At 38.2% G+C, this 15,827-nt stretch overlaps 1 protein-coding gene across 2 annotated transcripts; it reads left to right on the top strand.

Annotated features, from left to right (window-relative positions):
* The first annotated feature begins 113 nt into the window (after positions 1–113).
* On the top strand, positions 114–14,508 carry sh3bp4 (SH3-domain binding protein 4). Of its 2 annotated transcripts, none has more exons than XM_027010049.3 (5): positions 114–237; positions 4,672–4,896; positions 5,034–7,384; positions 12,924–13,112; positions 13,395–14,508. In XM_027010049.3, exons 2-5 carry the CDS (start codon positions 4,776–4,778, stop codon positions 13,617–13,619), a joined length of 2,886 nt encoding a protein of 961 aa, XP_026865850.2. In that variant the 5' UTR covers positions 114–237; positions 4,672–4,775; the 3' UTR covers positions 13,620–14,508. The 2 variants fall into 2 exon arrangements, with proteins under 2 accessions (XP_026865850.2, XP_081576930.1); XM_081720804.1 differs by having other exon boundaries at positions 12,924–13,126; positions 13,395–13,577.
* Positions 14,509–15,827: the final 1,319 nt, after the last annotated feature.

Below are 15,827 nucleotides of genomic sequence, written 5' to 3' on the forward strand. Positions count from 1 at the left end.
TCCGACTCAAGCTTTTAGTACGTGTAAAAACAGAATATAAATAAGATTTCAGAGATTGGGGGATGATTGAAGTGCCTGCCCTTCCGTTAGGATCCACCCTCTAGCAGTGAGATCACTGGCATATTTTGCCTTCCTGGATCCACAGAAGTACCAGAGAAATGTTTGCTCTACGTGCATGCTGTACCAGGATAACGGCGTCCCACTTGGCTGAGCTCTTTGTACTGGACACTTAGCGAAGTGAGTTGACAGTTTGTTTCTTTTTCCCTGTTTCATATAGATGCATTATACATGCATCTGCTTATAACGTCATATTCAGTGACCCTTGTTTACGTGTTAAACAACAAAGTGTTAATGCTTTTGCAAGCTGTTCAGCGATCCCGGTTTGTACTCTGCATTGTACCTACCGGCTCCGCAGAGGGTTCTGAAAAAGTTAAAGACTCAAAGAGTCTCGGCGAACTAAGTAAAGCGAGCATAAGTGATTAATACCGCACGCGTGGAAATATCCGTGATCGGGCTGTCAGTCTCCTACAAACCACAGGTGTTTTAATCAGTTACGTTACCTGCATGGTCATGTCCTACCGGTAAAATCCCCCGGGAACAGGAGTTCACGCAGCTATTGGGCAATTTGATATTGTTATCATTTAGGCTTTTGATCATTTATAGTGTAACCAATTTTTATTGTAATTTTCCTTTGACAACTGGTTTGATGAAACATACAAATTCTTCGTGGAGCTGCGCCACGTACCAGGTCCAACGTCCTAGAAGGAATAAATTTCTGTAAAACGTTGAATTGCAACCTTTTTCTCATATTATCAATACTATATTAAATTAACTGGAGCTTGCGTGTGTATTTCACTATATAGTCTACTTATCCTACATACATACCGTTTTTTCTTTCTTTTTTTGTTCGCTCTAAAGCTACGAACAAGGTTACTACTCTTAAAAAGTCTTCAGTGGGATTTTCTCGAGAAATAGATTAAAAAGTACTAAAATTCAGCCATGTGTTTCATACGAGTTTCTAGGCCTATTGTATTCTGTGATAAAGGTGAGAAATACTCTGAGAACTGTATGTAAAAATGAAGTGTTATATCTCCGTGACAGTAGATACTTAGACTTTGACAGTACAACACTGTATTTAAATAGAGATTCAAAATCTCTGAACCCAATAGTGATTCAAAAGTCATATGACCAATACACCTTAAATTGGCACCTATACTTGTCCTGAACTTTTGCTTTAACAGACCAACAACAAATAATTTCAAGGGTCAAAGCTGTTGTGCTACATTGCTATGAGAACAGTTTCAGGAATTCTCTCCATGTACTTGTTACTAAGACATTTCCTCCGTGTTTTCCTGCCAATTAGCCAGTCATAAAACGAACGACCAGACTTTCACATTCTGTATTCTATAACTGTACATTCAGTTTTAACTTTTTGGACTAGGTTACCTAATAATTAATTAATAAATAAACACAAACACACACACACACACACACACATTTATTATAATGATAAATAACAATCATTAATGAAAAGCATTTGGGATGAGTTATTTGCAAATTTGGTAATAGTTAGCAAAGTGCTAGTTCATACTGTAAGGCAAATCCTATCATTCACAGATTGATTACTGTGATTTATAGAAACAAAGGTGTTGGACAACTTTCTCTTCCACCCTCAAAACAGTGGTGTGTTGGTGTTATTTCCACCAAATATTTCAAACAGACAGTAGATTTTGGTAGTGGAGTTAGAATTACTAAAATTCAGGCTATCAGTTGTAGCATCACTCATTTTTGTCTTTTGTTCTTGGTCATCTGAGGTAACTCTCTAACAGGTAATGTTCATTACAGTTAATGTACATTTCTGCCTAAATATTTCACACACTGCATGACAGGCCACTCAAGAAGTAGAGTTTAACAAAGTCAATACAGAAACATCATTTGGAGCTATGCTGGCTGTCATCTGTCAGAAACACTCATTGTTTCAACCACCACTCACTAAATTACAGTATTTTAGCTGCTTTAGGACACTGAGTCTTCCTAACCTTGCAGTCTATAACAGTGGCACACAGGAATTCCAACATTATTTCAGATATAAAGATTTTTATCACAGCATCAGCAATTTCACAGGATGTTTGAGACATGTGTCAGCAGTAACCCCACAGAAGATGAAACTTGAAGATGATGTTTTCCCTCTGGTATGAAGTCTCATTGCATCACACTAACATCCACTACTGTAAATTACCATGATAGTGAATTTAGACCCATCTATATTAGATTATTGGTAATAGAAGTAGTTTTAAGTTACTTCATTTACCATTTGCACCTGTGCTAACTATGAATAGTCTTATCACAGCTTCGGGTCTTTGAGATATGATAGCATCTGGTTAGCATATGGAGATTCTGGGTATATACAGCCCTTGATTCAAATACATCTGGCAAAGCAATTTTGGTGGTGGCTTAGTTCACTCCCATTATATCACAGCTAAGCCAAAATAGTATTTGATTATGACTTTTTTGGTTGTCAGGGCTTTGGACAGGAGTTTCTGATTGAGGACAGATTTACTTTTAGGAACAATAAATCTGTGTTTGTGTGAGACCTTCACAGTAGTACTTGGCTGTGTGAAGGTACTCATGTGTAAATGCCTTTCCTCACCGAGGTGGTACCCATGGAAACCATTGATATGTGCTTTCTTTCTCACAGATCAGGCTTAAGAGGATTCTAGGTCCCACCTCACACTCTGATATTTCATGCTTGCTGAGGAGTATGGTGTGAAATATAAACACTGTCATTGTCTTATGAAAGCCTAACATTGCCATATTTGATAAAATGAAGTACCTGCATGTAGTTCCCACAGTGAACATGCAGTTTAATACCATGCAATTCTGTGGTAATGTAAAACACTTTTTTCTAAACTTTCATCTGACCTGCGAAATTTAAATCAAAGATTTTTTTTTTTTAAATGGACCCAAATTCAAATTAAATTTCTCATTTTGAAGCATCTGTCATTGCACCAAGAGAGGCAGACTTACAAAAATATTATTTTGTTGTTGTTGTTTTTGTTGTTGTACTTAAATACATTTTGAAATGCTAATATTACATTATCAGATTTCATGAAATGTTATCAGCCAGGTTTCTAGTCATGGATTAATGTTAGTCTTTGGATTAAATTGTGGTGCCACTAATAAATCACCACTGGAAATACTGTTTTGCCATAAGTTTAGACTTAATATGGAAACTAGCCCTATATTATCATTCTGTGCTGAATTATTAGCCTACTCTGTAAATGTGTTTATGTGACTTGAATGTTTCAGAATTATAGAAGAAATATTGAGAATAATGGAAGAAGCAATTGAGCCAGAATTGAAATTGTTTCAAACCACCACCTCTTTTCACATGTATGGTATTCATATAGTCTAAAATATAAAAAATATCACACAATATGACACTTTGTTTATGCATGACAAGTTATGCTGTCATTTATGCATGACAAGTTACACAGGCTTTATTACAGCAGTTAAGATTCATAATAACAAAAAACATATTAATTTTTAACTATTATTAAAACTCAGATGTACCACAATGTAAGATGACCATGTTGTAAAACATGGAATAAGACAGAAAATATAGCGAGAGATGTGGCGGTAAAAAAATGAAATTATGTTATGAAACCAAGACTTGGGTTCATGCGCTAGTGCACTGTTGAATGTCAGGAATGAGCCAGGTAACCTGTCTAGACAAGGACCAGCGTTTCCCCTGTTCTAGTTCCTACCCATAACTTGTCACAGCAAAGTGTGCCCTGTCTGTGCGTATGGAGCAAAATATGTTGGCATGCAATGCTTTGTGCAATAACAATTAATCTACCTGGAACTACATCTAACTGAGGGCGATGGGGGGAGGGGGGACTGTCACAATATGTGAAACTATTGCAGTTCAGTTACTTTTCAGTCTTTCTAAAGTAAAAAGCATCTTACGTTGAATCCACTTTATTATTTTTGTTTAAGTGAAATAATCACATTTCTGCAGATATTTGTTCTTTATTTTCTCTGAGATTACTGTTGAAATACCTGGCACGTGTGTTATTAAATTGCAATGTGTAGGGTTTCAAATTTGAGAGAGATTTCAGATACAATTCAAGAGGTTTTTTTTAATGTGCAAGGTTGTACCTATTTATTGATTTATACTGTAACATTGTGAGGATGAATTTCACATTGTAACAAAATATTTAGTATAGTGTAGTATTAACCAAAACAACATTTTGGAGGAGCTTGGAAGTAAATGTGATGAATCTCACAAGGTTGGAAAAGGATACCTAAACACCTGGCTCTTTTAATTGTCCCTAGCCAGGCAGAGAGAGGTTGAGCACCGCTACTGTTTTCCCAAAAAGTAGATATTTTTAAAGGATCAATTTAAGGACATGCCATAGAACCCTTGAACAAGTAATAAAGAACCAAGACACTTTGTTATCTCTATGCTTCTACGTCTACTATAGAAATGGTACACACGAAGGATCAGTATACTGAATTAACTTAATACTGAAATAAAATGCCAATGTAATGAGTTACTATTATAAATATGATCTTGTTTAGCCCAAAACCATCACACAGTACAGTCAACTGGATGCAATGAGGGATCATTTGTAATTTCCACCAAGTAATTATATCACTTCCATTTAGGTTTCCAACAGATGATATGAGAGGCTGATGATCGCTGTGATTAGAAGACGGCAATGGGAGGAACACTTTAACAGCGAACAGATAGTGAAGTAGGAACACTGGCCATGGCTGCCCATCGAATTCGATCTACCAATAACAACAATGCTCTTCCACGCTGCAAGTCTGAGGGAGCACTGATTGATCCAAGTGGGGGAGTGTTGGAATCCACCCTCACTGATGTTAAAGGTTTCCTTCATTTTCCTTGCTAGATGCACATAAAAGTGTAAATACTCTGTTTAGTATGTAAAGACATTTGGTTCATTCCTTTTCATAAAAGTAGGTTACTCTGGTCTTTGTACTGATTTAATGCACTCTTTTTGTAGTGCCCACCCCTAGTGCTTTACGATTGGATGCCACTGCCTCAATTGGATCTGCTAGAGAAGTTATCGCCATTAAGGATTACTGCCCATCAAACTTTACCACCCTCAGGTTTTCCAAGGGAGACTGCCTTTATGTTCTTGATACATCTGGTGGAGAGTGGTGGTATGCTCACAATAACACTGAGATGGGTTACATCCCAGCAGCCTATGTCCAGCCTATCAAACATCAAGACTCTTCATTCTCTGACAGTGGCATGATTGACAGCCTAGGAGATATATCCAAGGATGAGTCCACAGAACAGCGTGGAGAATGGTCAGCGCTCACAAAACCTACATGTCCTCAAAATGGGAATCCCTTTGTAACTAAGCGTATGTCTACCAACCCTTTCCTTGATGTTTCCTTGCAAGGGACAGACAATCAAAACAGTACTAAGAGTTCAACAGGTCCACTTGATTTTGATGCAGTCTCTTCTCCAGATTCAAAAATTAGCAGCATTATTAATGTCAACAATTTTGCAAGTAATATAGTCGACACAAGTGGTTTGAGCCCTACCACTGGGAAAAGTCAAGTTCTTCGGAGGGACAACCCATTTTATAGAAGTAAACGTTGTTACAGCTTGTCAGAACTGTCCATTTTACAGTCTCAGGCTGATCTGTCTCAAGAGTTCTTGACTTTCTTTGGTAGCTTAAAAGCACCAACACCTGAGCAGTTTCAGAATAGAGAAGACTTCAAAAATGCCTGGCTGAATCATCGCAAGTTTACAAGGTCCTGCATTAACCTAGATTCCATAGGACAGAACCCTGGCTGGGGTCAAACTCAACCAATAGAGACCAACATCGTATGTCAGTTGGACAGCTCAGGCGGTACTGTCCAATTACCTGACACTAGCATCAGTATCCATGTGCCTGAGGGTCATGTTGCACCAGATGACACTCAACAAATATCTTTGAAGGCCTTACTGGATCCACCACTGGAGCTGAATAATGACAAATGTTCTACTGTGAGCCCCGTGGTGGAAGTGAAACTCAGTAATCTAGAAACCAAAACCAATATAACTTTAGAGATGAAAGTGTCTGTTGTAGTAAAGATGGACAGTCGACAGATAGCGAAAGTAATTTGTGTCCGGAGTGACTGCAAGGAGGGACCTTATGTTCCAATTCCTCATGCCGGTATGTATGGAGATACAGTCCAAGTATTTTTGGACAATTTAGAACCATGCATGTATGTGTCTGTTATTGCTCAGGCTCAAGCTGTAGCTCCATTCACTACAATTTGGGAGCATGTTGTAAAGAAGGTTACACTGGGGGTATATGGTCCCAAACATATCCATCCATCTTTTAAGACAGTGGTTGCCATCTTTGGCCATGACTGTGCCCCAAAAACATTATTAGTAAGTGAGGTTAAAAAGATGACACACTGTAGTCCATCAGTAGCCCTTCAGCTCTGGGGAAAACATCAGTTTGTCTTGTCAAAGCCTCAGGATCTTCAAGTTGGTGTGTATTCTAACATCTCAAACTATGAAGTGAAGGCCAGTGAACAAGAGAGAGTAGTGAGGGGTTTTCAGCTCAAACTTGGGAAGGTGTCTCGTCTGATCTACTTGATATCTGCCCGTGATACAGGGAACCTCTCAGACTTCACACTACGAGTTCAGGTCAAAGATGACCAGGAGTGTGTTCTCGCCCAATTCTGTGTTCAGACACCCCCACCTCCACCAAAGGCTGCAACAGGGACCTCTGTGCCGAGGCGCTTCTTGAAGAAAAAGGAAGTAAACAAAATTGTGCTTTCTCCTCTTTTGGCAACCACAAAGTACCCCTTGTTTCAGGATCGACCAATCAACAACCTAAAATTTGGGAAGCTGCTGAAAACTGTAGTTAGACACAACAAGAACCAATATTTGCTGGAGTATCTGAAAGGAGATGTGATGGCACTTTTGAGTGAGGAAAAACTCAAACTTAAGGGGCATCTTTGGACTAAGGAATGGTACATTGGGTACTATCATGGCAGAATAGGGCTGGTACATGCAAAAAATATTCTTATAATGGGAAAGGTCAAACCAGTTAATTTCAAGGGGGCTGACCTAACCTCAGCTATCCTCTTGGACCAGATCATAAAGCCTTGCAGATGTCTGACATACATCTATGCCTCTGTGAGGAGTACTTTGATGGAAAACCTGGGAAGCTGGAGAGCGTTTGCTGATGCCTTGGGCTATGTGAACCTTCCTCTGACACACTTTTGTCGAACAGAGCCAGACAGTGAGCCTGAAAAAGTGGCCTGTGTTCTGGAGAAGTTTAAGGAAGATTGCAACACAGCCGAGGGAAAGGAGAGGAAGTCCTTCCAAAAGGAGCTCATGATGGTATGTACTAATTAAACACTTTTAAAGTGCTTGTTCATTGTGAAGTCAACATATTATCTGATATCATTAAAAACAAAATGTTGTGAAATATGGTAAATGTAATCATAATATGGTAAATTATGATTAAAATAGCTAATTTCAGTACATATATAAGATCAGTGTGATTGAGACCATCACTCAGGAAGCTGAATGTGTTTTCTGGCTGTTGTGCCAGCTCTTTGATTTGGCAGCAAGGGCATGTTTGTTACCTGAAAGCCCTTATGACATGGAGAGGTAGATCTAATCATACTTTCAGATTTTTTTTGTTAAACACTCCTCATATGGTTGTATGTGGTTGTACTTAGAGTGACAATAAAGGTTTGTCGTGTTCCCTGTGATACTAGCCACAGTAGCTCAGCACGCTTTGTATGAAGCTTTGGACTTAGTGTGATCATTATCCCCTCTAAAACCAAAATATTCCCAAACTACAGCTGTACACCTAAATCATTGCTGCTCTTAATCTGGCAGCACTCATTTTTCCCAGGCTATCAGATAGCATGTTTAGCTAGGTTGCCTTGTGTGTTCTGTTCACTTCTCTACCTCATTCTATCTCCAGGCTAATTGCATCATATGTGGATAGTATGCAGTGTGAACAGTTCACGCTGTTGTGTGAAAGTAATGCAGTTTAAGTGGGGCAGTTATTCGTGATGTAATGTGTTAGTCACAAAAATTTGTATCGCCAGAAAAAGAAAAATATGATTAATTATGTAGACCTATTGCAATTTGTGTTTTTATGAAGGAAAATATTTGGGATTTTAGATACAAAAGAACAATGAAAAATTAGCTGTTATATCGACCCCTGTCTTTAATTATATTTTTAAACTGTGAAACCTTTTATATAAGTAATTCAAGCGTTAATTAAAGCAAGCCATATTGTAAATACAGACCACCCACAGTCATAATTAATTTAAATCACACATGTTGGAAGATAATACACTAGTGTTGTGCTTTATGCTATCTTTTAAAGTGGCAGAAGAACAGATTATGACTGAGGTTACTGGTATGCTAAATTCAGCCTAATTTAGATTAAAATATAAAACTAAATGTAAATACTTTTTAAAAATGTAATTTTCTTTATTATTATTATTATTATTATTATTATTATTTTAAGTTGTTTTGTCTATTATTGTTTTATAAGCTATGGTAGAAAGCTTCTGATATTGACAAGTATCAGACTGTGGATATCCACTGTACCCACATCTTAACTGGCCATCAGTTTCAAAAGGCTTTTTTTTTTTGTTTTTCCACTGAGAATTCATTTACATTACAAATGTATTCTATAATGCAACAATTTGAAAAAGAGAAAATATCTAGATTTTTCATTTCCAATGTTTTAGTTCAACATTATACCATTATAACAGTAGATATTATTGTATTTTAAAAAATTACTTCATGCAGTCTGATTCATGAACTGAGAAGTTTTCTCTCATGAATTCAATGAGGGAAGGAACAATGAGGGGAAATTTTGATCCTCCAAACTCTCTGCCTAATACAAACAGACAAATTCTATAACAGAGGCCCCTGTCTTTGTCCTTGGGGTCCTTTTGTCCTTTTGTTCAGTTTTATGTCCTCATATAGGTCCCCCAGATATTCTGCTTTACATAGCCCTGCTTTATAAAAACTTGGATTCTGTTTTGTTCCTTCTGCACTATGTGAAGCAGACCTGTTTCTAGAACTTGGAAGTAACCTGTGGTTCCACATGAACCTGAAAGAGGATGTTTTCTAAGGAAAAAGGTGTTTTTGATAGGCACATTTATTTTAGAGATGTTACTCTTTAATGTAGGTACACCCTTATACTCAAAATTATTTACAGTATTTGTGCTGTTGGTATAATGGCAGATTGAGGCATCTTGGGTTTCTACATTAAGTGGCAATGATTACAAGAGAACAAAGAAAACATGTAGGCCTACAGCTGGTATATCTGTTGTCGGGCTGAACTGAAAGGGACTCATCAGCTAACCTATACATCCAAAATCTCATCTATACAGTTTCACAATAAAAACTAACAGTGTTAATAAAGCCACATTAAGGTGACTAATGCATCCAACTTGACTTGTGTTTGGCGAGGCCTTGTGCCAAAAGAAACTGGTTCACATTATTTGTGACATTGCACATTAAAAGCAAACCAGTATAAACTCACCTCACCTCAAAGAAACAGAACAAACAATGATTTTGTAGATGTATATAGTATATTGGGAAGTTAGTCAAACCAGTGTTTTATGTGGCAAGAGCCTGCATGCCGAAATTGAAGTGTAAGTCATGAGAATTGCCTTAGAGGTTTTCTATGGCTTAAGACACCATGAACTTAAGATTGTCTGGGTTTGAAAACTGTGGCATTACAGCCCTTTTTTCACTGTTTACAATGAGCCATTGTGCCTTGTTATACGTGGTCACATATCCATTCAACTTTAAGGCTGTTGGTTTTATAGCCTGATGTAGTGGGAGGTGCTCATGCCAGCATCCTCACAACATTTGTCCATAGTGCCTATTTCCCTGCCAATTTCCCAAAGGAGAGGAGTTGTTGTTGTTTTTGTTTAAATAATGATGTGCATGTTGCAATGAAAATTTGTTTTCAAGGAACAGACTTTGTTTATGAATAGAATAACTGAGTCATTCACACTGTGTATTACAGTAAGTCTCTCAAATTAGAAAATAAGTTATGCTGCTTGCTTTGTGTAACCATATAAATATTATAACCATTATTATAAATTAACAGCAATAGTAAATGGGTTTGACATTCATGCATTCAATAAGTCAAAATCATGTACCCCAGATATTTACCACTGGCTTATTGTACTCCTTTTAAGACAAATAGTTATGATTTAAAAGGAAAATTATGGAGGAAGGGTAAAATGATAAACAAGGACAGTGTAATTGATGCAAAAGCACCAAAGCTATTTCAGAATTACAGCGCCAGAGTATAATTTAATTTTTACTGTAAACGTGAATGAGCTTTACATGCTAGGATCATAATGTGCATCTGTCATGGTACGGCCCCTCCCCCCTCAAATGTATGTGTGCGTACATGTGTGTGTACGTGCGTGTCTGTGTGTATTCGTACTGCCACGCCCTCTTGTGCTGTGCACCTGATCCTTGTTGTGTGTAATTGTCATGAGTGTATATGTCTTGTGTTGTATCCTCAAGGTTGTCGGTGTTTAACCCATGTAGTGTGTTTGTGTGTGTTGAGTTGTGCTTATGATTAAAACGTATATTCTGTTTAACGTGCCTCGTCCCTGCATCCTCCTTAACCGGTTAAACGTCACAGTGTCACCTCTAAAAATTCAAACTTTGCCTCCCAAAGTGCATGATATGTTGTATTTTGGTCACTGAATAATACTCTTAAATGGCTCTTGAATGTTTGTGAATAATAGTCACATGGCTTGAATTTCAAGCCAAGTCCATGGGAGAAACTTGGAGCCTCATCAGTAGGACCAGAACGGACTAATTAGTGATTAGTTTTCTGTTCTGTATTGGCGGAAGACAGGGGAAGGCCAGACGTTGTCTCTCTGCAGAGAATCTTGCCTCGACAGATGTTTCCTTTTCATTGTTCACCTCTGAACAGAAGAGCTGTAAACGGTGCCGGAGGTTCCGCTCATCTAATTTCCACCTCTATACTTTGGATCGGACCAATAAAAAAACATACACAGCCATTCCAAGCTTTTATAAGTTCCTAGAGATTACCCTTTTCGCTGGAGGGACATGCTTATATCATTGTGAAGCTGTGTTCTCACAGGAACTCGACTGGTGAGATATCCCGTAACTGCAGGGGCCAGACCATTTTCCTTATTACACCATGCTATTTTTGTATTGTTATGCTATTATATAGTAAAGTTCAGCCTGGTTATTCTCAGTCAAGAGAATCAATGAGTCCATTGCTTGCTTAGTGCATGTGGTTATGTATTAAACTATTGTAATGATTCTGTTCCAGCATAATATATACCTTAAACCTTAAACCTTTACACCTCTTTAATAAACCTTAAACCTTAAACCTTAACACCTCTTTAACAATTAGTGATCAAAAAGTATCCAATATTGCTTATGTTGACTTTGAAAGGAATCTCTCATTTTGGTCACATTTTCAGCACTAGAAAATTGTTCTAAATGGAACCTGACAGGGTGACTCTGAAAATGAAGAGATGAACTCCACACACCAAAGGATGCCTGTAAACAAATACCAGAACAGGCATTCTACATTAACAGTTAGCATGCCATACTCTACATAGCCTCATGCTATCTCATACTCTACCTAGTCTCATGCCATCTTACTTTGTCTGGATTTTATGTTTAGCAGCTCTTCTGGAATATCAGATCCTCCTTGAGTTGTTTCCTCTCATGTCATGCATTCCAGTCCTGGGAACTGGAATCAAAGATTAGACAGTTCAGGGAATGTTTGTGTGTGTGTGTGTGTGTGTGTGTGTGTGTGTGTGTGTGTGTGTGTGTGTGTGTGTGATTGTGTTAATTAATTGATATTTGCAAAAAGATTAGATTTGCTTTAAATTCCAGGATGCTTGTTTTCACTCTCTGGAGACCTGCAACACTACCAGTAAGTGGCAGTTCTTTTGCCATGGCATAACAGTAGCTGTTGGGTGGAGAAGTGTCAGGCTGTTTAAACCAAACAGAAACCCCGGCCTTCCCCAACATGCTGGCCGGATGTTCCTCCTTCCCCGTTTTTTCCTGTTTAAATGGACCTTTGGCACATTGTATTCTTAATAACACAGACTTCCCTCACTCCCCTGCCTATCTGTAAGCCCATCAATGAACACAGCACTCTAATCTCTCAGGGCCCTGATTGGTCCTGCTCTCTAAGGACTTGGGGCACAGAGGTGAAGACTGTACCATGCCAACAAACAAATGAACACGCATACACACAAATGCACACACAAAACTACAGACATGAACACATATCCACACACAATCATAAAAACAAACACAGACATACACGTATACTTTCTCCCAATAGATTTCATTTCAGATGTTGTATTTATACTCTTTACCAGTTATGTAATGTGACACAATAAGCAATGTGACATGAATTGTTCTTCTTTGATATATTCAGTGCTATTGCTGGAATTAGTGCTTTTGGTGTTTGTCAACTGGTCTATATAAAGACCTTTGTCTTATGTGTGCTGTTTAGAGGCTTCAGTGTGGATGCATGAATGAATATCTACAGAGCATGTTCCATTCTTATGCTGCTACTCACTCTTTCTCTGATGTATTTGAAAACTACGGCATGTCCCAACATGCACCACAGTTTAAAAAAAAAATTACTGCTCGCTATAATATACTAGTTGCAACACAATATAATAAAGCATGTATTTAACATTCAGACTTGTGTTCACAATATAGAATTGAAGTCAAAATAGTTATTTCAGATCACACAACTATCCCAAATCATGGCCTTCTGTGCAGTGTATAGCCACATTTATAGACTCTTATAGAATCACTACTGTGGCATTACTGCAGCTAAGCATGTAAACCTGTGTTTCTCTGCCAATGGAAGGCCCTCCTGAAGATGGACTGCCAGGGTCTTGTGGCACGGCTGGTCCAGGACTTTGCCCTGTTGACCACGGCAGTGGAGCTGGCAAGTCGTTGGAGGGAGCTTGCCGAGAAACTGGCCCGGATGCCTCGTCGGCAGATGGACGCCTACGAGGCCCCTCATCGTGATGAAGATGGCATGGTGGACAGCGAGGTGCAGCCTCTGAGGCAAAATCCTTCTCACCCACACTCAGACCTGAAGGACCTTATGTAGTTGTGCACATAGTATTGTCAGAAACCATCCTGACCTCTGAGCATATTTAATGGATATAATAGAAATTTCCCACTGTAATACTGAGAGATTTTGTGTGAAACATGTAACATGACATGTCAAATTCACTCTATAAATGACCATATCTGAGAGTCAGAAAAGCATTAATGTTGCTGTGTCTTGTTTGCAACTGATCCCATCTTCATTCTGTGCTTCCTCCTTCAGGCCATGTGGAAGCCAGCGTATGACTTCCTGTTAACATGGGCAGCTCAGATTGGGGACAGTTACATGGATGTTCTCCAGGAACTACACCTGGGCCTGGATAAAATGAAAAACCCTATCACCAAGCGCTGGAGACACCTGACAGGAGCCCTCATTCTCGTCAACTGCTTGGACCTCTTACGGAGCTCCACCTTCAGCCCTGCCCCACAAGATGATAAAGCCATATAGACCCAGTGTTTTAGAGGTCAGTTTTGTCAGTAATACATGCCTACTGAGAAGCACTGGGATTAAAACAATCTACTGGTCATAAAATGAGTGATTAAAGGTGTTTAAGGCAAATACCTTGTTCCATGTGTTTTTTTGTTTTGTTTTGTTTTTTTAATAAAATAGGTTTAGTGAGAATAGCAAACTACTGATGGTTTACTTCAAATGTGTTAAAATGTATCTAACACAAGGACTTAAAAATGGCTACATAGTAAGCAATCGCTTCAAAAGTTTTTTGAATATGACAGAAACAAGCAGTTTGAAGGTTAGGGTTAGGGTTTCCTCTATACATTGTACTACATGAGCTCTGCCATGTCTAAGGCTAATACACATTAGTGTGGGGTCTGCATGCTCCTTATAATTTCAGTGACTTGAATCCAACATGACTGAGGCAGCATTTTTTTCTGTCCCAGTTGACTGAACATGTTTTATTCAGGTCTGTTTAAAAAAAGGACTGTGGCTTTACGTTTTACATAGTGGTTTCAGTCCAAGCTGTTCTCTGAATTGCGTGACCTCCGCTCTCTTCTGCCTTCACTCAAGACGTTTACTTTAAGACTCTTTATCTTGAGCTGTGAGCCTTCTCCCACTAAAACCCAGCAATGCGTCACAGTGTTAAAAGTGTTTGTACAGGCTCTTAGGTTTTTGCACAGTTTGTACAGAATATTTTCATGTCATATTCATATCACTTTGGTGTTCTTAAAAGGAGTTAAAAAAAAGTAACAGGTCTGAAATTTGTCAGATGCTGGATGTTATGTGAGGCCCCTAACATAGTATGCTGTATGTGAGAGAGAGAGAGAGAGAGAGAGAGAGAGAGAGAGAGAGAGAGAGAGAGAGAGAGAGAGAGAGAGAGAGAGAGAGAGAGAGAGAGAGAGAGAGAGAGAGAGAGAGAGAGAGAGAGAGAGAGAGAGAGAGAGAGAGAGAGAGATACAAATGCTGTTAAATTAAAAGAAAAAACAAAACACTCATTGTTAAAAAAAATGCATTTTGAGATGGCAATGTTATTTGCCATTATTATTATATGAAATAATCTTTATTTGTTATGTGTAATGCACTATGCTTGCTCATTTGTCTGTTTTTCTGTAATGGCATCCAAAGGATTCCCCAAAGCATTGTGTCTGTAACTTAATTGTTGACGTTCCTTTACTTAGTTGGTAAATGTTGTACTGAAATTGTCTACATTTGGCTTCTGAATTCACTGCATACTTATCACAGAAACATTAATAAAGTACTAATAACTTTGTAGTATTTTTCAAGTCATCACTATGTAAAAAATGTTTTACAGTGAAAACTATGTAAAAAAAATGTACAGTAAAAACTACATAAATTTCAATAATATTGGTGTGAGGCATTAACTTTTTCTGAGCTACCTGCTATGAATCTTTCTTTATACAAGTTCCATAAATATATGCTTGCCCAAGTCTATTAGCAACTGCTACTGACTTAGTATCGTTCACTTTAACCTTGAACCTAATGAAATGGAAATGGTGACATGGAGGTTCACAACAGCTTTAAGCAATCCAAAAAGAAGAACAAAACAGAACTGAGATTAATTAGTCACATTCAAAGCAAAAATTTTAACATGTGGATATTTTCTCTGCTTAGCTTGGAGCAGTTAAAGGGAACAATGAGGACAGGAACTCACTTCATTTGTGACTGTGAATTAAAAAAATTCTTACTGCAATTTACCATTACAGTGGTGCCTGTTTAAATTCAAACTGTACAAAGAGACGTGTGCAAAGTGATTATGAATTCTTCCACAGTGTCAACCTGCAGCTTTGTGTTTTATGTTAGTCCATTCATTACCTGCAGCACTGTGCACTTGTTTCAAAGCTTTTGAAATCCAGTGAATCAAAAGATTGCAGCTTTGTGAAGGAAGACTGGAAGTAAGACCCCTCAAAAAAAAATTTTTTTTAAGTAAGAGTGTCTCACTGTGGTGACTGATCCTTCTTAGTAGCATACAGCTCCTTAAGAGCAGACATTTCCTAAGGCAGTCAAACATCCTCTTTCCTTTTGATATTCCCAGATACTGCCACACTGCACAAATGTGTTATAACATCTAACACTGTGGACAGTAATATCTGATTACTGTTCAACTTTGCCCTCAGCTACATATCAAGCAGCTGGATTCTGGATTTAAAAACACCTTAATAATGAAGAAAATGTGTTTATATC

Source organism: Electrophorus electricus, chromosome 9 (genome assembly GCF_041902795.1).
Source record: "Electrophorus electricus isolate QZ-2024a chromosome 9, ASM4190279v1, whole genome shotgun sequence".
Classification (NCBI taxonomy): Eukaryota; Metazoa; Chordata; class Actinopteri; order Gymnotiformes; family Gymnotidae; genus Electrophorus; species Electrophorus electricus.

What these genes read in the sequence shown, in the direction of transcription:
- sh3bp4 (XM_027010049.3), top strand. Translation starts at nt 4,776, where the DNA reads ATGGCTGCCCATCGAATTCGATCTACCAATAACAACAATGCTCTTCCA. An exon ending in CACCCTCACTGATGTTAAAG is followed by an intron (nt 4,897 to 5,033) that starts GTTTCCTTCATT and finishes CTCTTTTTGTAG; the next exon opens with TGCCCACCCCTAGTGCTTTA. An exon ending in TCCAAAAGGAGCTCATGATG is followed by an intron (nt 7,385 to 12,923) that starts GTATGTACTAAT and finishes TGCCAATGGAAG; the next exon opens with GCCCTCCTGAAGATGGACTG.